Source organism: Oxyura jamaicensis, chromosome 14 (genome assembly GCF_011077185.1).
Source record: "Oxyura jamaicensis isolate SHBP4307 breed ruddy duck chromosome 14, BPBGC_Ojam_1.0, whole genome shotgun sequence".
NCBI lineage: Eukaryota > Metazoa > Chordata > Aves > Anseriformes > Anatidae > Oxyura > Oxyura jamaicensis.
This window is the reverse complement of record NC_048906.1, coordinates 11,739,585-11,761,345: the sequence shown is the minus strand read 5'-3', so window position 1 is coordinate 11,761,345 and position 21,761 is coordinate 11,739,585. Positions and strand designations below refer to the sequence as shown.

Genomic DNA, 21,761 nt, shown 5'->3' with positions numbered 1-21,761 from the left:
TGGGGGATCGCTGCGGGGCTCGGGATCCCCCTCCCCGGGCACACCGGGGCCGCGGCCGCTCTCCTGCCGCCCGGTCGGGACGCGGGTAGCGGGCTGAGGCGCAGGCTCCTCTCTCGGAGGCGGCCGCGCTCCCGCAGAGCCCGCAGTGAGGGCAGGAGGTGTTCCCGATTCCTACCCAGCGCCCATATCCCGCCTCCGTCGCCGGGCTGCTGCCGCCGAGCCCCGTCAGCGGGGAGCGCAGCACACACAGACGGCTGCCCACAGCTCCGGCGAGACACCGGGGCGGCAGGGGGGCGGCAGGGCACGTCCCGGGACTCGTCGTACCCCGCGGGCGGTGTGCCGGCACACAGCGCCCCGACTGCGGGCGGCGGGCCTCGAACCCGCGGCCCCTGGAGCTGCCTTGGGGGAGGGTGCGGGGGGGCGCCGCGCCCGGCCCGGCCTGGGGGCGTGGTCAGCGCGGAGGGGGCGGGGCTAGGGCGGGGCCGGCGGCTCGGCTCGGCTCGGCTCGGTTCGGGCGTCCCGGTTCGGCCCCGCTCGGCTCAGCCCAGCTCGGCTCGGGGATCCCGGCCCGGCCCGGCCCGGCTGTGCTCGGCTCGGCTCAGTTCGGTCCGACCCGACCCGGCCTGGCCCGGCTCGGCCCGGCTGTGCTCGGGATTCCCGGCCCGGCTCGGCCCGGCCCACCATGAACCGCTTCAAGGCGTCCAAGCTGCGGCACACCGAGGCCCGGCTGCCCCGCAGGGAGGTGAGCGCGGGAGGGGGGCTCGGGTTCAGGCGGGGCTCCCCGGGCGGGGCCGGGCGCGGTGCGGCGGGGCCGTGCTGGGGCGGGCGGCACCGGCCCGGCACCCGCGGGGCTCCCGGTGCCCCGCACCCTCCGGCCCCGGCCCCTCCGGCTCGGGGATTGCCGGCTCAAGGCTGGGTGGTGCTGGCCGAGACGGGTCCCTGGGCGTTACCGGGGCTCCCAGCCCTTGCGGGGGCTCCCCGAGGCCGCTCTGGTTCCCAGGGGTGGCACCCAGGGTGTGGGTGCGGTGCCAGCAGCGGGCTGGGTGATGCTGCTGGAAATCTTTGGCTCTCGCCGCCTTTGAAAAAGATCTGGGGCCCCCAGGGGCACGGATGTGTGCAGCCCGTGGGCTTCAGCGCCCTCCTTGCCTTTAGCTTCCCGTCTGAGCTGCCCTTGCACATGTCCTGCACCCACACACCCCTGCAGGCCTGCCAGCACCCGGCGTGTCCCCTTGGGGTTAACTCAGGGTTGGAAGGGATGTGGCTGCCCCCGCACGTGTGCCCAGCCAGCCCGGGGAGCACACGCAGGTGCCGGGACTGTCACAGCCCCGCGGCAAAGGTCCCGGGGGCCTGCAGGCAGGGGCGTCCCCGCACCCCCCTGGGGGAGCTTTGCGGGACACGGAGGGCCCGGTGTGCAGGGAGGCATCTGCTCGGCCTCGGCAGCCTGCGTGGGATGGGGCCTTCCTTAGGGCATTCCCCGTCCGGGTACGAAGCGTGCCCCGGGGAGCCGGGCCCCGTGCCCCAGCCCCGTGGGCACAACTTGTCCCCGCACACCTTGGGAAGCGCCTCGAGTCCCTGTCCCCGAGGCGAAGGCAGACACTTGACCTGGCCGGATCAGGAAGCCCGGCGCAGACACGAGGATCGCACCTGGGTTGCTTCTCCCCCCCACCCCCAGCAGCCTCCGAAGGGCTCTGAGGGTCTGCGGCTTGTTGCAGGGACGTGGTGGGGTGTTCACCTCCCCTGGGTGCGGGAAGGGTTAAGGGGCCTGCCACCGAGCGGGCTGCTGTGACAGGGACCAGAGGAAGTGCTGCAGGAACCGCTCGTCTCTGCCAGGCCCCAAAAGGAAGCCGTGCAAAGAGAGGAAGCGCAGCTCTCGGTCCTCGTGGGGCCGTGCAGCTCCCGTCCTGCACAGGGCTCTGTGTGGGACGCGGGCACCCACTGCAGCCATGCTGGTGCCCTTGGTGGCACCCGTCCGGTGCCCTGCTGTCGCCTCTGCACGAGGGTTGGACTTGGCCCCGGGCGTGCCGGGGAGCTCCCACGGGCCTGCGGTTGCGCACCGGTGTCACCTGGAGCAGGTCCGGCCGAGGAGGAGCTTCTTGGTGCCATGCTCAGACACAGAGGTGGTGGGGAGCGAGCAGCCGAGTGGGATTTTGGCTCAGGAGCTGTGGTCTCATGGAGAGGCAGCGCTGGGAGCTGGGGTGCCCCCATCCCCGCAGAGTAGCACGATGGATGGAGCACGAGCAGCCGCATTGCCCCATCCCTCCCTGGGGACATGGCCCTACCAACGTGCCTCCAGGTGGTGCCAGGTCCCTCGGTGAGGGAGCTCTGTTGGGGCTGAAGGTCTCCAGCGATGCCGTGGCAATGCTTTGTGCTCTCCTCTCCAGCCGTGTGCCCAGCAAAGTGCCAGGCCCCTCGGAAGCAGAGGCATCTCGTAACACGGGCTTTTCTCTCCATCCCAGGCCTGGATTGGGGGTCTCCGAGCTGGCTCCGTCGCGTCCTGCGGGAACCACGTGAAGGCCAGCTGCCACTGGGTAGTGTTCAGCGCCGAGGCGACCGGTGAGGATGGGGAGGTGGGATGGGTCTGCCCCCGAAGCTGCGGCCCCTCGGGGCTGGGTGGCAGCTGCATAGGGCACAGGAGGCGCACGGGCACGCGGAATTCCCCCAGGGGTGCTGGCAGTCCCGCAGCTCCGTCCCTTTGGATTGGAGCTGGGTGCTCCCCGCTGCCTCCCGGGGGGTTCCCGCGAGCTCCTGTGGGCAGCGGTCAGGCTGGGGGTGGCCGGTGACCTGCTGCCGTGTCTTCTCCTGCAGGTGTGCTGGGCATCGTGCCGCTGGAGGGCAAGGATGGAGGCAAGAGGACCGTGTCTCAGCTCTGCTGCCACTCAGGTGAGCTGGGCGTCTGCTGAGCCCAAGCCAGCTCGTCCTGTACTCCACAGCGCTCTGCGCCGGGGCGCCGAGGTGTCGGGTGCCACCTCCTGCCTCCACAGCAGGCGTTTGGCCCAGGGGGGCTCAGGAGCTACTTCTCTGCCTGGGCTCACCGGGGGATGCTGCGTTGGGCCATCAGTGTCCTGGGAGAGGGGTCGGTGGAGCTGCTGGAGTCCCCGGGGACCACCAGCCGCAGGCAGGGTGACCCAGACACGTCCCGCTCCCGTGTGAGGCAGGGGCCTGCCGCGTTCAGAGCCGTGGAAGCTGTGAGCGCTGAGGACCCTCTCCCAGTGCCCTGTCCCCCTGGGCAGCTGCGCGTAGCAGGGGGTTGTAGAGAGGGCAAGCTGAACACGAGGGGCTCAGCAAGGTCGATCCAGGTCCTTTCAGCTCCTGAGCTGCCGAGAGGGCTCGGGCTCTTGGGGAGCAGCACGCCCTTCCCGTGTCACTCCTTGTGTGCCCTGGACTTCCCAGTGCAAAATGTGAGCGGAGCAAACCGGGGGGAAAAGCGCCCCTGGAGCATAATTCTCGACTCCACTCACCTCCAGCATCCTGCAGAAGGCTCCTGGGAGACACCCGAGGAGCAGCAGCAGAGCAGCCCCGGGGCAGGCAGCCTTGCAGGAGGAGCACGGGAGCGGGGATCCCGGCGGCGTGCAGCCGGCTCTGGTGACAAGGGGAACGGGAACGGGCTGACGGCCCCATGCCCTGAGCAGCTCTGACCCGGCTGAGCGAGTGCTGCAGGGAGAGAGGCTGCTGGCAGCGGTGGCTGAAGGCACGGGGAAGGAGAGAGGGAGCCTGGGGCACTCTTCCCCTGGTGTCTGCGGTGTGCTGGCTGCCCAAACACCGCAGCAGACAGAGCGTTAGGATGGGAGCAGGCTGCTGAGCCCGTCCCAGCGCCGCCCCGGTGCCTGCGGTGCCCTGGCAGGGCTGCGGCGGCGTGCGCAGGCTGTGCTCTGCCCGCCTCGGCTCTGCCCGGCACGCCGCGTCTCCATCCACTGGGGTGCAGGCAGGCGAGAGCTGCATCACGCTGGCAGGGAGGCCAGCAAAATCCTGCTGGAAGCGAGGCAAGCCAAGGCGGGGAGCTGGAGCTGGGCGCCGCGGGGAGGCCCTGTCCAGGCAGCACCGGGCTGGCTGCCTCCCCGCGGCCCTGCGCTGCCTCCCGCTGCCTCCCCGCCCGCCACTGGGAGAGCCAGGAGGGTTTGGGCTCTGCCCCGGCCAGCCGGACTGACCCGAGTCCCTCCGGTGCTGCCGTAAGGGCAGCCGAGCTGCCACTGGAACAAGGAGGCTCGAAGCTTCCCAGCTTCCTCGGGCTACTGTCAGGCAGGGCTGTTGGCTCGGCCCATCATCTGCCAGGCTCGTTTCAGCCCCCTTTCTGGGCTTGTTGCCCTTCCAGGACTTTGTTCCAGCCTCCGTCCTGTCCTGGCAGCCATCCCCGTGCCCCCAAGCTCCCCGAGTTCCCGGAGGAACGCTCGGGGGGGCCGGCGGCGCACGCAGCCGGTAATGAGATTTCAGCACGAGCCCTTTGAAGCCGGCCGTGCCGGGAAATGCCTCCCTTCGGCATTCGGAGCAGGGGAGGGATTTTTCTCTCCTCCCCGGGGCGAACACGGCAGATAAGTCGGGAGCTGGAGTAAGTTGCTTTTCTTTCCGTGCCTTCTGGGCCCGTATCTCCGCAGCCTCGTGGAAGCGGAAAAGTACGCGGTGACCCAGTTTCCCGAGCGTACCGATGCACCGGGGGGGGATGTCAGTGCCGGTGCCAGCCCAGCCTTGCTCCCGCGGGGCTCTGCCGCCGGCACGCCACGCCGGGCCTTACAAAGGGAGCGTTGTGCCCAGCGCGGGGCCGACACAGGCGCCCTTGTGCCATGCGTCCTTCTCCTGCCTCCCCGGGCTGCGGCGGCTCGGCTCTGGTTGTGAAATTGGAGCCAAAGCTGGGTGGTGGCACCTCAAAGAGGGGAGCGCAGCTGCGGCGTGCTCAGGGCTCCCCGAGGGACAGCGTGGAGGCTTGCAGCGAAGCCGAGCTGCCCCGAAATACCTTGGTGGGGCCGGGTGCCCCAAGGGGACCTTGCTCCCTGCGTGTGCGTGACGAGGGGCTGGGACTGGGGGGGGCAGCAACGGGGGGCGAACGTGCTGTCTGCGGGGGGCTCGGCAGAGCGGTGGTGACGCGGGGCTGGGCCCCTGCTCCTCTCCTTCCAGACGTGGTGACAGACTTTGACTTCTCACCGTTCGATCAGCTCCTGCTGGCCACGGGCTCCGCTGACGAGACGGTGAGTGCTCGGTGCCGCGGGGGCCCACGGGGCCACGCTGTCCCCACCCCGTGTCCCTGGGCTGCGCTGCGGAGCTTGGGGAGGTGGCTCCGGAGAGACGGGAGCGCGAGGAGCCTGGGGAGGAGGGTGCCAGCCTCGGAGAGCAGCGTGGGCAGTCCCTGGGTTGTAGGGGACGGGGCAGACTGACGTGAGGGACAGGGACTCGTCACGTCCACGAAGGATCAGCCCTTTCCTGTCACCCAGGCTGCCCGCGGCCCCGATCCCACCAGGGGTCACGCGATGAGGCTCACCTGCTGTCCCGTTTTCCGGGCTCCGGGTAGAAGGCAGCAAAGCCTGGAAGAGCAGCAAGCACCCTCTGCTGGCTCTGCGCTGGCTGCGGGGTGCAGGGCCAGGGCCGGCTCACCTCCCTGGGGACTGACCCGCGTCTCCCGGGGGCCGCAGGTGAAGGTTTGGCGCCTGCCCGAGAGCGGCCAGGACCTGCCCAGCGGCGCGGGGCTGACGCTGGGGCCCGGCGGGGGCCCGGTGGACGTGCTGCAGTTCCACCCCACGGCGGACGGCGTCCTGGCCAGCGGCGCGGGGAAGCGAGTCACCGTCTGGGACGTGGGGCAGCAGCAGCCGCTGGCAGGTAGGCGCGTGGGAGAGCTGCCCTGGCGTGGTGGCTCCCGACCTTCTGTTCAAGCTGCCAGGGGCACGGGGACGTCCTGCAGCCTCTGCCTGCCACAGGCCCTTCAGAAAGGCCGAATCATTTCACCTGGGAAACGCTGGAAAAAATGGGTAGCCAAAAGCGATGGCTCCTTCCCAGATACCTCTCTGATGGGCGGCAGGGTCGGGGTTTCCCTGGCAGAATGATCCTGGAGATCCCTGGGTCATGAGGGCTTTACTGGGAGGCTTGCAAGAGGAGACTGGGCAGGGGAAGGCTGGAAATGAAGCCTGTGCTCCCCCAGCAGCATGGGGTGTGCGGGCAGGCGGGCTGGGCTTACAGGGGCTCAGCACCACCTTGGTTTGGGTTTTGAATTTTGTGGCTTTGAGTCCAGAAGCCACTCCAGCAACTCCCTCACGATCTCCGCGTGGCAAACACGCAGTCCACCTGGGGAAGAGAGATCTATTTTCTCGAGCAGAAGCGTGTCACTTGGCAAAACCTAGCTGGTCGGCTGGAAAACCAGCGGGCAGCGCGGTGCCGAGGGGAGCTCCTGCTGGAAAACCTCACCGGTCCTGCCTCCTGCTCTGGGGCTGGGGTGGGGACGTCCTGCTTTGTCCTCCGGAGCACGAAGCGGGTGCCCAGCCCTGCGGGAGGCCCTGACCGTGCTTTCCTCTCCCAGCACTGGAATCTCACGGGGACCAGCTGCAGAGCCTGTCGTGGAAGCGAGACGGCCGCCTCCTGGGCACCTCCTGCAAGGTGAGCAGCGCGGCCGGCCTCGGCCGTGTGCGGGGAGACCACTGAGCACTGCGAGCGCTTCGGTGGGCATCTCTCCTCCTCCTCCTCCTCCTCCTCCTCCTCCTCCTCCTCCTCCTCTTCCGTGGGGTCTTTGTTGGGCTCTGGCTGCCCCACGTGAGGTGCTGGCCGGGCTGCTCGCAGCGTGCTGACCGCCACCGTGCTCCCGCCTGGGTGCGGGCCGCCCCTCGGGGAGCGCTGGCCGCGTGGCTGAGCGCAGGGGATTTGGAAGGGGGGCGACCAGGGCCGGCTAACCCTCTCCTGGGGTGCGCAGGGTGAGCCCGTTTGGGGGAGAAAGGGCACGATCGGAGCCCGGTGAGGGGCGCTGAGCAGCACTAGATGGCGCCTGCTGCTCGCCGCCGGTGCGCGGTGCCGGACAGACGGTGCGCAGGGTGCGTGGAGGCCTTGCCTTGCGTGGAGGCCGAGCGAGCGGGACCGAGCACACGAGCCTGGCCGAGCGAGCAGCCCCGGCGTGGGGCTGTCCCGTAGCGGTGTTGAGCCATCCCGCACGGACCCCCGGAGGGGACGTGGCTCAGCCATGCGGGGCAGGACGGCCCCGTTGCCGCCTGATCCGACAGATGTAAAACCTACGGGTCCGTGGCACGGCTTGGTAGTGAGTGCTGCTGCCTTGAGGGCCTGCGCGGGTCGGGCTGGAGCAGTGTGACGCTGCAAAGAGCAAAGCTGGCCCCGGGCACCCCCCTGCCGCATCCCACCCGTCTGGCTGCGGGGTGCCGGGCAGGGGAAGGCTCGCCACATCGCCCTCAGGATGCTGGAGAGCCGTGGGAGGGCGGCGGCTGAGAGGGCAGCTCTAGCCCCGGCTCTGCTTTGGAGGGAGAGTAGTTGTGGGGGTGTCTTGGAGCAGTTTTGGGGGTGTCGGGGCCCTGGTGAGGCCGTGGGGATGTGTCCGTGCCCGCAGCATGGGGCAGGACCTGCAGGGTGCCCTGCAAGTCGTAGGATCTGGCGCTGTGGGGAGGAGGAGGCTCGCTGCAGCCCTCTGCCTGACATGGCCACGCATCCTGCTGGCCCTGGGGTCCTTAACCCCCCTCTGTTTTCTTTTTATCTCACCAGGACAAGAAGCTGCGGATCTTTGACCCCCGAGCCAGCCCGGCTGCATCCCAGGTACCGTCCTTCCTGCGCCCTGCCCGCCCGGGGTGCTCGGTGCCCCCAACTGTCCCAGCCCTGGCAGGGCTCGCAGGCACTCCGAGGGGCCCTGGTGGCAACGTGGTGGCACAGAGGGGACGGGGCTGCCTCCTTCTCGGCCCTGGTGACGTTCACCACCTGGGGCCCCTGCCCTCCCGCCGGGGCTGGCGAGCGCTCCCGGTGCTCCGGCACGCTGGTGCTGGGCAGGAGGGACTCGCGAGGGCTTTGGCACCGTCACCTTCCCACCGAGGAGCCCTGCGGGCAGCGGTCCTGAGCCCTGCAGGCACGAGGGCTCCAGCGTGGCTGCGGGCTCCTGGGCTTGGTGTTGCCGTGCGGAGCAAAAGGCTTTTGGGAACAAGGACTTGCCAAGGGTGAGGCTGGGCAGCTGGATCTGCACGGCTCAGCAAATAACAGTGATTAGGAAATAAGTAGAGGACTTGGGCCTTGCCATCAGCGTCGAGTTTAAACAGCCTCTTATTAGAGGCTTCCTGTGGCTTTGGGGTTCCGGCTGCCGGCAGCCGCCGTCCCTCCGTGCAGAAGCGGTGGGAGGCTTTTGGGAGGGGAGGGAAGCAGTGGAGACCAGGACAGGACGGCGGCAGCAGGCTCCGCCGCTCCTCGCGCCTCTCCTGCCACTGGCGTGCGCCCGCCCCTGGGCTCGGGAGGCCAGCAGCCTCCGGTGCTCGGCTTCCAAAGAGGCCCGAGGGTGCTCTCTGCGGGTACAAGAGGTGCTCCGGCTCTCGAGGCAGCCGTAGAAATACAGCAATAGAATATATTTACATAAACCCGGCGATTGCATATGCAGCTGAGCTAGGGTGAAGCCCTCCCCGCCCTCCGAATCGCTCCGGGAGCCGCTCAGCGTCGCGGGGAGGTGCCAGCCTCTGCTCCCAGCTTCACCCCGTGCCCCCCCCGCCCCCCCCCCCCCCCCGGTTCTTCCCCCCCTCCAGACCTGCCGGCTCGTGGCCCGGCGTTTCTGCAGAGCTCCGTGGGCTCGCGCCAAGTCTCCTCGGGAGGGTGGACTCCGTCTAGCTGAGCTATTAAAAATAACGTGTGAATGATGGTGTCTGTTGAAAGCAGGCAGCTCGCTTCCCTCCGCTGCCGTCTGAGCCAGACCGGGTCCGGCGCGGAGCCCCGGCCGGCGCTCGGTTTGCCAAGAGAAATATGCACCTTCGCTGCCGCTGCCGAGGAGCGCCGCAGCCGTAACCCCGTCCGGCTGAGGACTGATGAAGATGTTTAGTCTTGGAGAAGTACTGCACCGAAGGGGAAAACTTTAAAATGCCATAAATCCTCTGGAAGCCTGCGCGGGGCTGGCTTAGCCAAGAGGAATAACACCCCCGTGTGTTGTTCCTTTCCCCCTGTTGCCGGAGGGCCGGGTTGCTTGGAAGGGCTCCTTCTCCCCGGAGCCAGCGCGGTTATGAAAGCGGGTGATGCCGGGGCCGCTGCGCGGTGCCAGCGCCTCGCCAGCTCCCGTCTTTGAAGTGGCGCGGGCGGCGCGGCGGGGAGGGAGGTGAGCGACGGGTTCCAGCCAGCCCCGCTCGCAGCAGAGGGCTCGGGCTCGGCAGAGGGCTGCTCCTCCGGCGGGTTTCTTTAATTTGCCAAGCCTGCCTCATTAAACCCTTCCTTTTTTAGCGCAGGGGAAAAGGACGAGAGGAACTAAAACGGGAGCCCCTGGAGCAGGAAGGAGGTCGCTGCTGCGGGGCCGCGACGCCCGATGTCGCTCGCGGGGCTCGCGGGTGCCGCACGCGCCAGGTTGGGGACCGTGGGGTGGCCGGGAGGTCGTGCTGGGGTCCCGGCCTCCAGAGCCGGGCTGGAGGCTCCCACAGCCGTGCGTGGGGAGGGCCCGGCCCCCCCCCGCTCCCCTCGCAGCTATTTCGAGCACGTCCCGGCCGCGGGCAGGAGCGGGTGACGCAGCGAGGGCGCTGACGGAGGGCAGGGTGGCGCCAGAGCTGTGCGGCCAGGGGCTTGCTGACCCCAGAGGGTGCCCAGTGAACACCCACGGCCACGATGTCCCTTGGGAGGACGGTGGCTTCATCCTGCTGGACCCACAGCCCCTCGTTGCTGCGTCTGGGCTGGAACAGGGAGGCGCAACCGCGCCGGTCCCTTGGTGAGCGTTAGGGCTGTGCTTGCACCCGCTCGCTGCTTGGTACGGCTCCCTGGGGCCCCAGAAGTGCCCTTGGAGACGCCTTGAGCCCCAGGCAGGGGCTGCTCAGCCCTACCAGGTGCTGGGGCCACCCTTTTGCTCCGGTCCCGCCGTGCCCCCCCATGCAGCCGTGCTGTCCGGCCAGGCTTGGGCTGGGTGTGAGCACTGCTGTCCTTTCAAAGAGGTCCCGTGAGTCCCATCCACTGCCTTGGCCTCGTCCCCCTCCCAAGGCCATGCTCCCCGTGCCGCAGCCTCCCACGGGCTCAGGGCTCGCTGCTGCTGTGCGCAGTTGCCTCCTTGCCTTTACCCTCACGTTGGAAGTGCGTCGCATCCCCTTCCTCCTAGCTGTGGCCCTTCTGGGGCTCAGTGCTTCTCCCCTCCTGCCCTCACAGACCCTGCAACGCCTGGGCACATCCCTCCCGCCTCCGTGTGCTCCCACGTCCCCTGGACAGAGCCCCGGGCTTTCATCGTGCAGCAGCCCTGGTCCTCTGTGCGTGGGGGACGAGCTGGGGCACCGGGGGGGCTCCCGTACCGCGGCCGAGTGCTCGGTGAGCCGCCGGGACCAGCACCGAGCCGCTCGGGTGCAGCGCGGGCAGTGCTGGAGGTGGCAGCTCCCCAGCATCGCTCCACCAGGGGCCGCATCCCCGCGTCCGCCCCCGTGGGCTGGGCGAGCGCACATCTGGCCGGCACCTGGCTCCCACGGCGGGGCCGGGGCAGGCGCCGCCGAAACGCCGGGCTGCGGGGCCGCGGCTGAGCGTGGCCAGCGTGGGATGGGGAGGGACGGCGCTCGTTCTCACGAGAAACTTCCCCCGCTGTCGTTTCGGCAGGACCGGGGGCGAGGGAACAGCCGCACGCGCCGGGCGAGCGCACGCCCGCGCTCACGTTTTAAAGAGCTCCCTTGGAGCCTGGTGCTTGCGGGGCCGGGGCTGAGGGCAGCTGGGGACAATTTGCAGGGTGTCCCTGCGGGTTTGGCCCCCGCTGGGGGTTTGTCCCTCCTGCTGTGCCCGCCACGTTGAGGGGCACAGCGGGGCGCCTGGAGGTGCCCAGGCTGGAGACGTGGGGGTGCCCGCCCCTGCCCGCAACCCCTCTCACCGCGGCTGCCACCCTGCCTCCCCGTCCCTCGGGCCATACCAGCCCCCTGCCATGAGGACAGCGGGGCGGGGGGCTCTCTGGCCGTGCCGGCAGGGTGATGCCGTGGCCAGGCCAGGGTCACCAGAGCCCGATGTGACACCTCTGCCCCGGATCCTGCCGCAGCGATGGCCCCATCCCTGCCCAGCGGGGCCGGCTGGGGACCACTCCGCAGGGGAAGGAGCACCGGGACAACCAGAGACTTTCTGCCTTCATCCCCCCCGCCCAGCAGCACGGCATCCCACGCCGGGGTCACCCCGGGGGTACCTGACTCCCAGCCTCAGCAGCAGCTTCCTCCGGGCGGGGGGAAGGTCCGCAGCATCCCACATTCCCAAGGAGACCGTGGGAAGCTTTGAAAAAGTTGGCCTAGCTCTGGGCTGCCTATTTATAGCATCGCGCGCTCCGCGCTCTCATGCTTCTGTTCCCCAGCGTAGCTGCACGGGACTGTTTATATTTCCTCTGCTCTGCTTCCCCCCCCGGCCGTCCTTCGCGGGAATGCCGCTGGCATTGCAGACACGGGGAAGTCGAGGAGGCTTCGGGCCGAGCATCGCGAGGGGCGCGGGCGCACGGGCTCGCCCTCGCCGGGGCGCCACTCCCTCCCGCGGGTGCGCTGGGGACGGCCGTGCCGGGTGGCAGGCTCGGGGTGTGCCGCTGCTTAATTACGTGGGGCTGGGGCGGTTTGACCCCCCACCCTCCACCCCCGTCCTGGCTCTTTGTGGAGGTGGGAGGCTGCGGAGCCTGGCGGCCGTCCCGCTGGGAGCCCGCTCGCCTTCCTGCCCTTGCCGGGCCGGCGGCATCCTCGGGAGCTTTGCTTTGGCCTCGCCAAGTAGCACAAAGGCCGGGACGGCGGCTGGGGCCTCTCCTGGGTGCGGGGCCTGCGGGTGCGTACCCACAACACGGGGACCCCCGGCGGGCAGCGCAGCGTGGTCAGGACGGGCGGTGTCGGCGAGCTGGGGCTGCCGGCTGCCCACAAGCACCGCGCTCGGAGGAGGGCGGCTTCTAAATGCCAAAGGCACGCTCGCCGGGGCTTGTGGCCCCTCCAAGCCGTGCGCTGTCCCCTCTCTCTGAGCATCCTCGGTCGGAGGAGCCGATCTGCAGGCGTGGGGCTGGCCTGCGAGAGGCTGCTCTGCACTCCTGGCCACCTCTGGAGTAAGTGGGATTTGGCAGCAGGAGATCGCATTCTTCTGCGGGGAGGATGCGCGGCGGTTAACCCCCTCAGCTCCTCGGGAAGCCTTTCCCCCTGCCCCCTGGGCCGCAGTTGCTCTCCCCACCCTTTCTCTCCCTCCCGCAGGGGGTTCGGATGCCTGCGGGCTGCCAGAGGGCAGAGCCGAGGGGCTCCCCCCCTGCCCAGCCCCGGCCCTCCCTGCCCTCGCCTCCCTGCCCAAGGTAAATATTCCCGGCGGAGGCAGGGATCGCCCTGGCGCGGGAGCAGTTTTCGCTTTGTGTCGGGCTCTCCTAGGCAGCCGAGGAGCCGAAATCCGCCGGCAGCTGTTACCAGCTCGCGCTGACCCGCCGTGGCTCTGCTGCCAACAGCTGCATCCGACACGCCGAGCTTCCCCATCCCTGCTCCCCCGCGGCGCTCGGCCACCCCGCGGCCCCCACGGCCCTGGGGCCCCGCGGGGAGCAGGGCTGGGGACCCCCACGGGCCCGCCGCAGGAGCTGGCACGGCACCCAGCCTGCGCCAGGAGGGGTGGGGAGAGTTCCCCGGCACCCTCCCTGCGCTGCCGATCGGCCTCGGAGGAACGAGCACAGAATTTCCCCCCTCCCTTGGCCTGGGCTGCCTCAAACCAGCTGGGCTGAACCTGCACAATGGGCTGGGAGAGGCTGGGCCGCCTCGGCGTGACCGGGTGGTGACAGGGGAGCTGGAAGGCCCCCCTGGGCTCCCTGCGTGCCAGCCTGGAGCTGGAGGTGTCCGCCAGCCTCCGCTGCGCCTGCCAGGAGGACGAGCAGCTCCGCGGGGCCACGGAGGGGCTGCCAGCGTCACCTGGGTTCAAAATGCTGGGTCCTTGCCCAGCTCTGGCAGCCCCAGGGACCCGCAGCCCCCCCAGCTCCCAGCTGCCCGAAGCATCCCGGTCACACCGCCCCATCCCAGCCTCGGCACAAGCCCACGGCAGAGGACACGGGTGGGGGTCCTGGGGACCCCCCCGGGACCCTCTGCCGCTAGGTGGAGCGGGGCAGGCGCCGCCCGGCCCCTCACGCTCACCTCTGGCAACATCTGCACAGCCTGGTGTCTGAGCCACCTCCGAAACCGGAGCGCCCCGGCCCCAGCCTCCCTGCATATTTGCTGACATACGTACTGCTCAGCCCGGGATGGAACTAATGCAGAAAACATGTTTCCCCTCTGCAGCGTGCGCAACGTGGGCTGGGAGCGCCGAGGCCCCGCCAGGGCTCCGGGCTGGGCCCGTGCGAGGGTCCTGGCACCATCCGCGCTCCGCAGCAGTCCCGAGCCGTGCCCCTGGGCGCTGTGCCCCGTCCCTCCCAGCCGGGGACCGGCCGCGCATCCCCGGCACCGCCACGCTCGGCACCGGCCGCGCACGGGAGCCAGCGGAGCCGGCGCTCGCAGCTATCGAATCTCCAGCTGTGGAGTTTTGGCTGCCGCAGCCCGCGTGGCTCAGGTGCAGAAGCGATCTCCCCGCTGATGATCTGGGCTGGCCAGGGTTGGGCTTCCAGCTCTCCTGGCCCCAGCTCCCGGGGTTTCCTTCCCCGCTCGGCTCCGATCCTGGCTCCTGTCCGTCAGGCGGGCGGTGGGGCCCTGGGAGGCCTGGCAGCCCCCAGGCTGCCTCTGCCACTGCCCCGCTTTGGGCCTCTCCTTGTCCCCACCACGGTGACACAGCCCTGCTCTGCCAGGGGGACGAGTCCCCCCGCTCGGCCCCGGGGGCATCACGGGCCCCAGGAGCGGGATGGGGCTGGAGGGGTGCCGGTGCTGGAGCTGTGCGTGGTGCAGCAGAACGGGGCCAGCAGGAAAGGGGGACTGGGTCAGGGGTTTGTCAGGGGCCCCCCGTCCCCGCTGGAGAAGTCTCCAGTGCCAGTCCGGTAGCTGTGGGGAATGGGCCCCTCCTGCCCCACATCCTGCCCCACATCCTGCCCCACATCCTGCCGCCGCTGCTGGGCTCGGCTTGGCCAGGGCAGCGCCTTCCTCGCGCGGTGCTCGCGCTGGCTGCCTTGCGCCGTGTTTGTGCTGGCAAGGCGGCCGCGTGCCGGCGCCAGGCAGCGGATGCGTTTGGCACCACGAGCACCTTCTCCAGCCCTGGCCGCCGGCCCCGGGCGGCTTGTCCGGGGAGCGGGCGTCCCGCTGGGACCGGGGGCGGCAGCTCCCGGCGAGGCTTCTCCAGGGGGCAGGAGGCACGGCAGCTCCGTGGGGACGCAGCTCACGGGACGTGGCTCCCCCGGGGTGCCGGGGCAGCGCGTGCGTGCCACCCCCGGCTGCCTCATGCCACCGGGTCCCGCGGGCCCCTCTGCGCCGCACGGGGAGCGGGGCTGGGAGCGCTGGGCGGCGCGGAGGGGCCGGATGCGCTGCGCTCGGCTCAGCTCCGCTTTTCCATGACAGCTCTGGAATCGTTAGCGGTTGGGCTGGTTTCTTGGCGCTTCGTAAAACGAGAACGAGGAGGCTCCAGCGCCTCCTGCGTTGCGGGGCGAGAGCTGGCTGCCGGGCCCTGCTGGGATGCCGGGAACCGCAGGGCCCATCTGGGGGCCACATGGGAGCCGGCCCGCAGTAACTCTTCCCTTCCCGTCCTCGGCACAGCGGCGCTGGGGCCTGGGGGTGGGACGGGGCTGGGGATGGTGCCGGGGCGGGCAGGATGAGGCACAGGCCTGCTGGGGGGGGGTCCCAGCCCTGCAGGGAGAGGGGGAGGAGGTGTGGGGAGCGCTGCCGGGCTCAGTTTGCCATCGGTGTCTCGGTAGCCTCTGGAAACGCGTGGGGCACCTGCCTCCTGCAGCCGGCATTTGGCACAGATCGAGAGCCCGGGGAAGCATCCGGGGATGTAAGTGCCTCTCCCTCCCTGGCCATGGCCGGTGTCAAACGTCTGGTGCCTGCCAGCATGGAGCAGCTTCTCGGTGCTCTGCCCCCCCGAACCCCCACGCTTGCCCGGGGGGAGCCCGGGCGGTGCTTTGCCGTCACGCTCACGTTTCCTGCTGCCACCCCCCGCTCATCCCAGCAACCGCGCCAGCACCTCCAAGGCCACCACCTCACCGGCCGGGGGCTCGGGACGGTCACTGCTCGGGGGCTGCCCCCACCCCGCTGGCACCTTGGGCACCTCTCAGTGGGGACCTGGAGCCAGTGCTCGGCCCCGCGTGCTCGGCCCCGGGGCTGGTCACGGCCGTGCCGGAGCCGCACACGAAGCACGCGTCCCGCACGGCGGGCCCGGCGCGGGCGCTGGGAATGCTGACGGCGGTGTCTCCTGTGCCTTGCAGAGCGTCCCGGGACATGAGAACAACAAGGACTCCCGGCTGCTCTGGATGGGCGCCAGCGATTGCCTCATCTCCGTGGGGTTCAGCCAGGTACGGTCCTCGCTGGGAAGGCAGCTCCGTGCCGCCTGGGATTTCCCACCCCGTGCCAGGGCCACGGCGCGTCGTCCCCACGCGTCTCCCCGGGCTCCTGCACGGCACGGCGATCGCAAAGCAAGGGCACCCCCAGCTGCTTTTCGGGCTGCCTGGCCCCCACGAACGCAGGCAGCTGAGGAAGCAGGAGCTCCCCTCCCCGTCCCTGTGGGTGGCAGAGCCCCCGGCCACCTCCAGTCCTTGCAGCGCCCTGGCCGCAGCCGCGTCGTGTCGGAGCGGCCGCGCTGGGCTCTCCCCCGCCTTGCGCAACGGCCACCGGCACTCGAACCCGCGCTGAGCCGCGGGGACACCGAGCCAGGTCAGGCGGGCACAGCCCCTCCGCTGCCTGCCCGGGATTGCCCTCGTGGCCCGGGGCGTTGCGTGCGCTCAGCCGTGTCCCCCGTGGTGGCCGAGTGGGCTGGAGGGCGAGGGCGTGGGGACGGCTGCGCAGCCCCGCTGCCGCGCAGCCACCGACGCCGCGCCTTTGTCCCTGCAGATGCGCGAGCGGGAGGTGAAGCTCTGGGACACGCGGAAGTTCGGCGGCGCGACTTTCACCTTGACGCTGGACACCTCGCCCGGGTAGGGACGGGGACTGGCCGCGGGGAGGTCGAGGAGGGACGTGGGGCTGCAGCGCCTGGCTGGGGACGTGCCCTGCCATGGCCACCGCCGCCCCCGCCTCGCTCGGGGCCCTGCAGTGAACACGGCGGGAGGCCGGGACCTGGCGGGGAGCTCCTGGCATCGGTAGCGCTTGGACACAAAGCCAAGGACAAGCCTGGGGACGATGTGGCTGCGTCCCTGGCACCAGGCGGGTGGGAAGGGCGGGAGGTGGCAGCGCTGGGGACAGCGTGTCCATGTCCCCAGCAGCGCCGGGGCTGGGGAGGGAGCTCCGTGCCGCTGTGACAGGTGACGGCAGCGCTGGCGACAGCACCAGGCAGTGTTTGAGGTGGCCGCGGCCGGGCGGGCGCCTGCTCCGGGCAGCACACGTTGCTTGGGAACGGGGCCGGGCCCCCGGCGCGATGCTGCGGGCGAGTGAGTCCCTTTGGCACGGCTCGGCCCCGACCCCGGCTCGCGGCAGGGCTCGGCGCTTTGTGCGGCTGCCCAGACAGCCGGGGGCTGGCTGGCGGCGGAGCTTTGCTCGTGGGGCGTCCTTTTGGGAAACGGACCAGCAGTTTCTGTGGCCGTGAGGGGTCAGCGCCTCTTTTCAAGGCTCGGTGAAGATGTCTCCTGTCTGCGTGGCACCGCCAAGGCTGCCGAGGTGACAAACGCTCCGGTTAGGGCTGGCCTCACCTCTCCCACGCCGCCCCCAAGAGCCAAGGATCACGGTGCGGGCAGGGAAATGGGGGCCACACCGAGAGGCAGGAGGAGGAGGAGGCACTGCCTTCATCCCGCCAGGGTAATGGGGGGTTGGGTCAAGGGCTTTCTGGGCTGTGCTGGAAGCCTCTGGCCGTCCCAGAGCTGCTGGCAGGGCAGCAGGACGCCGGGACCCTCGTCGCACGCCGGGCTGGCTCCATCACGTGCGGCAGGGACACCGAGACCCTCGCCACACACCGAGCTGGCTGCGGCACGTGCTGGGACGACGGAGCTGGCTGGGTGGTCGGGAGCCGCCGGGTGCCGATACGTGGCCTCTGGCAAGGAGCTGAGTGAGCTGTGACAGCAGGGCTGGCCCTTGGCTGCCCCGCCGCATCCCCGCGCGAGGTGTCAGCCCCGAGCCGGCGCTGACAGCATCTGGGACCGGCAGGAGGGGAGAGGAACGGCTGCCGGCGCTGCAGGGAGGTGCTGGCACGTCCCCACGAGGCAGGGCGGCTCAGCACAGTGACCGGGGGAGCAGCAGGAGGACAGAGGCAGAACAGGAGGCTCGCGGAGCATCCCTCGCCCTCCCGCGAGCTCCCGGGGCTTGCAGCTCGCCTGCTCCCCAGCTGTGCCAGGACGACAGGCGGAGCAGCCACAGGGGTGCTGTGCCCAGCCTCGCCTAGCCGTGCCCCGGGGAGAGCGAGGTTGCTGCTGGGAAGAGCAGCCCGGTGCTGGCAAGGGGCTTCTGGGCTGCGGCAGCCTCCCCGGGCATCATTAGTGTCCAGAGTGAGCGCCCTTGAGGGCAGCCAGGGCGCACAACGCGCTGCCAAAGGGGATGCTTTGGGATCCTTTCTCCAGAACCCACCCCGCTGCGCCTTTCCAGGAATGACCCCGGACCCTGCCTCTCCTCATCCCCCGTGCGCGTGGGCCTCCGTGCCGGCGCTCAGCCGGGGCGAGCCCGCCCGGCTAAATTGGATCCAGACGCGAGGCCGCGCGCAGCCCTGTTTGCGCAGGCTGGAGTTATTTTGGCTGCCGGCTTTATCGGCCGCCAGGAATGCGGCTGGCAGGCTCTGCCGTGCGGCCCGCAGCGGCGTGTCAGGCCGGGGCTTCGCGAGGTTGTGGCTGCGCGGCGAGGGGAGCTGATAAGGAGGAGGAGGAGAGGGGGCCGCGGGGCGCCGGGGGCGAGCGGGGCCCCCGCTCCGGGGAGCGGCGGAGGAGAGGGAGGTGCTCGTTTCAGCGCGCCGCGCTGGGGCTGAGCGCTGGCAGCCGCCTTTCCAGCCCTCTCCCCACCTCTCCCCGCCTGTAAATCTCGCGGAGACGACAAACCGCGGAGGGGGATTTGGGCTCGCTCCCAGCAGACGTGCCGAGCGCGAGCCACGCTCTCCCTGCGGCACAGCCGCCCGGCACGGCACGGCAGGGTGCGATGCTCGGGCAGGCAGGACAGGGGGTGAGGGTTTGGGGGGTCACAGGGGTCCCCCCAGGAGGCAGAGCCTGGGCAGGGGAGCTGCACGCTTGGTTCAGCACCAACAGACCCCCAGTGGCACGGCACGCGGCCCCGCCATCACCCCGCCATGGGTGGGGGCTGTGCTCAAGGGGTTTTTGCCTCCCCCCACCCTGAAGGTCCCCGTGAATCAGCCCTTTCCCCACCTGCTCTCCCCTAGGTTTTGGACCAGACCCTCCCCATCGCAGCCCAGCGCACAGCACGGGCCGTACCAGCCTGTCCCCACCGTGTCCCCTTGCGGTGCTTGGCACCCAGGGGACCCCCGGGGAAACGCAGCCGCCTCCAGGCAGGGCACGGGGAAGCCGCTCTCTGCACGTGCAGCTCCCTGGCGCCTTCCCAGGGGTGCCGGCCCCCAACCTCTTTGCCACCATCTCCATCCCCGCTGCCCCATCTCCGTCCTTCCACGGCCCCACACGGAGACGTGGCCGCGCCGAGCTGGCGCTGAGGGGCCCGCCGGGCACCGCGCTGCCACCACCGCTTGGGCACGGTCACACGTGGCCGCGGGTGCCGGTCGCGGGGCACGGGCCATCGAGCGGCGGCGTTGCGGTGCCGGCTGTGCCAGGAGGGGTGCCAGGCTGGCACGGCGGCCGCGGCCACAAGCCGTGCGCAGGCAGCCCGGCGCAGCAGCAGCTCATTTAGGCTTTTTGAGGAAGCAATCAGTGGGCGGGCAGGAAGCTCATACCATTCATTACTGACGCCGGGCCGGCAGGAAGGGGAGCGCGTGCCCCGCCGCGCCCCGCTGCGGGGGCCCCTTGCCGGCCGAGCCAGCCCCACACATCCCTGGGCACCCCAAAACGGGGCAGGAGCCTGGCCCCAGGTGGGGCAGGGGGGGACAGCCCCCACGTGCCCAGCCCCGACGTCCTGCGGTGCCCCTGCACAGCGTGCCCAGGGGTGAGGGTGGGACGGGAAGGCACTGCCCTGATTCTCCCCGCTTTCTCCTCCGTGTCCTCGAGTGCGTTCGGGGGCTTTCTCATCCCAAACCCTGCGCAGGTGAGAACTCTGTGACCACGTAAACCTTGTTCTGAAAGCACGGGGCAGCAGCCGGGCAGGTAGCAGCATATGGCGCAGCCCAGCTTAGCCGCTGGTGCGGGATGTGTCCCCGGGTGTCCTGGGCATGCTGGGGTGGGGACGCTCCTCTCCCTCCTCCCCAGTCCCTGCCTGGGGGCTGAGTCCCCGCCGGTGCCCAGACCCTGAGGGAGGCGGTGGCAGGAGGTAGGGGTGGCCCCGGCCCCTCTCCGCGCCGCCATCCTCACGTGCCGCCTTCTGCCTTTTGCTCGCCCGTCGCTCCCTTTGAATCAGGTTTTGTCTTCCCCCCGGCCCCCTTTAATTGGATCAAGGAGCAGCAGGAAGGGGCCTCAATAGGTTATTGTTGCCCTAAATTGTAACCAGCACCGGTGGGGTTGGGTTACGGGCTCAGACTCGGGGTCAGCGGCCAGACCCCGCTGCCGCACGCCCGCAGCCCCGGGCCGGTGCCGCCTCAGTGCCGGGGGTGCCGAGAACAGTGGCTCCCTTGTTGTGCCACCCAAACCTTCCCCTGCAGAGCCGGCAGCCTCCAGCCCCTGCCACAACCCTCTCGGGGCCGGGCCGAGGTGACCGGACTTTGCAAAGCGTCCCAGGAGTCCTGAAATGCTGCCCCCCACCCCCGGGGGAGGGCTGGGGAAGAGCTTTTGGGAGGGCTGAGTGGGGCCGGCCGGGTCTGCGCTGCCTTCGCAGGCCAAAGCCCCGGGGGGGGGGGGGGGGGGGGGGGGGGGGGGGGGGGCAGCGGCGTGTTTGCAGAGGGCTTTAACGCCGCTTGGGTCGGGATGCGAAGGGCCCCGGGTGGTTCCCCCCGGGGACGCTGACCCGGGCAGGCTGAGCGCTCCGTACTCATCATCCTTCCCTTCTCCAGCTCGTGGGGCCGGGCCCTGGCTGCTGGGAGCCCCGGCGGTCCCCGCGGGGTGGGACGCAGCTCACTCCGCACAGCTTGCAAGGGGCCAGGGCTGGAGCACGAGGCCCTTCCCGACGGCGTTGCTCACCCGGCCGCGGGGCTCCAGCTCTCGTGCGCACTGAGCCACGCGCCTCCGCCGTCTCGCTGTCCCCTGTCCCCATTCGTCGGCTTTTGGGGGACTTCTGCAGCAGATTCTGCTGTGTTCCCCACGCCCTGGGCCCAGCGGGGCTCCCCCGTGCGACGCGGCTCGTCCCAGGGGTGCGCCCATGGCACCTGGGGTTACTTTTACCCCAAGTCCCCGTGCAGGCGGTGCCAGCGCCACCAGCTCCCGTCCCAGGGTGGCCATGAAGCCACGAACACTGGCTTTTCCTGGGACTTGGGGCATTTTCCATGATTTTGGGTAGCACGGACATTTTGGGGGGGTCTCCAATGGCTCCCACCCCAGTGGCAGAGCCTTGGTGGCAGAGCCCTGAGCAGGACAGGTCCCTGTCCCCATCCCCGTGCCACAGACATCCCTGGAGAGCCCTGCCCTCGCTCCCTCTGCCCCGAGACCCACCGTGCTGGTCCCCCTCAGCAAGGAAAGGGCTTTTCCCTCTGCTCCAGCAGGCCCCTGGCTGCTGCCACAAGGTGCAAGGAAAGACAGAAGCCACCTGACCAGGTGCCAGCCCCAGCGGGGACCGTCCCCGCACAGCAGTGGGGACAGATGCTTCCCCGTGGCCGCATGAAGGGGTTAACTAACGCCAGGGCGGCTGCCCAGCCCCGCAGCCTGCCCCGCTAATTGCACCGTGTAAAAATAGCCCGGTGCTCGCGCGGCCGCTCCAGCGGGAAGGCAGCGAGCGGCATAATTGCCGAAATCGCTCCCAGATGGGCCACAGCCTCATCCCGGCCTCGCGCTGGCCCGCAGCCGCCTCCGCGGGCGACCAGCGCTCCCCAGCCCCGGCCCCGTCAGCTTTCCAGGAAGCCAGCAATATTTCTGCCTTTCCACAAGCTCTTCCTGGCAGCAAATGCTCTGCAGCAGTGCGGGGGGGGGGACTGCTGGACACTTGCACGCACGCTCCGGCTCCCCGTGGGCATCCCTCGCCCTGGGGAGAGGGGACGGGGACCTGGCACCCCCTCCATGGCCCTGCAAAGGCAGCACGTCCTGTGGCGGCTCTGCTCCAGCCGTGGGGACGTCGGGGACCTGGCACGGGCTCCCTGGGCTGCTCGGGTGCTGGAGACACCGGGACCTGCCCCTCTGGAGCTCGCGATGCTCTTCGCTGGGCCCCCGTCCTGCCGGTGGCTTCTGCCCAGGGCTCTCGGTTACCCGAGAACAGCCAGAGGGATTTTTTTGGTTTCATTTCAGGGGGTTTTGCAATGCTTCCCCTGCGCTGATTCAGCTCGGAGGAATTAGCAGCGCCGCACGATGTGCCGCACTCATCTGCTCCTGGCGCGCTCGGGGCTGCGGCGGAGCTGGCAGCGGCCGGGGGGACTTTTGTGCTGGGGCTAGGGAAGCC

General features: G+C 70.2%; 2 protein-coding genes across 3 annotated transcripts in view; one reads left to right on the top strand and one right to left on the bottom strand.

Moving 5' to 3' along the window:
• The window catches only part of DNAJA3 (DnaJ heat shock protein family (Hsp40) member A3), a 12,235-nt gene extending 12,049 nt beyond the window's left edge, over positions 1-186 (bottom strand). Inside the window, exon 1 of the mRNA XM_035339814.1 lies at positions 183-186. Within this exon, the coding sequence (XP_035195705.1) occupies positions 183-186 (4 nt within the window). The remainder of the gene's footprint in view (positions 1-182) is intronic.
• A 306-nt stretch (positions 187-492) lies between these two features.
• Positions 493-21,761, top strand: part of CORO7 (coronin 7) — a 39,441-nt gene continuing 18,172 nt past the window's right edge. For both annotated transcript variants that reach the window (XM_035339891.1, XM_035339892.1), the window contains exons 1-10: positions 493-525; positions 659-742; positions 2,457-2,553; positions 2,806-2,880; positions 5,107-5,177; positions 5,619-5,802; positions 6,497-6,573; positions 7,678-7,728; positions 15,425-15,511; positions 16,047-16,129. In XM_035339891.1, the coding sequence (XP_035195782.1) occupies positions 683-742; positions 2,457-2,553; positions 2,806-2,880; positions 5,107-5,177; positions 5,619-5,802; positions 6,497-6,573; positions 7,678-7,728; positions 15,425-15,511; positions 16,047-16,129 (785 nt within the window). In that variant the 5' untranslated portion in view covers positions 493-525; positions 659-682. The remainder of the gene's footprint in view (positions 526-658; positions 743-2,456; positions 2,554-2,805; positions 2,881-5,106; positions 5,178-5,618; positions 5,803-6,496; positions 6,574-7,677; positions 7,729-15,424; positions 15,512-16,046; positions 16,130-21,761) is intronic.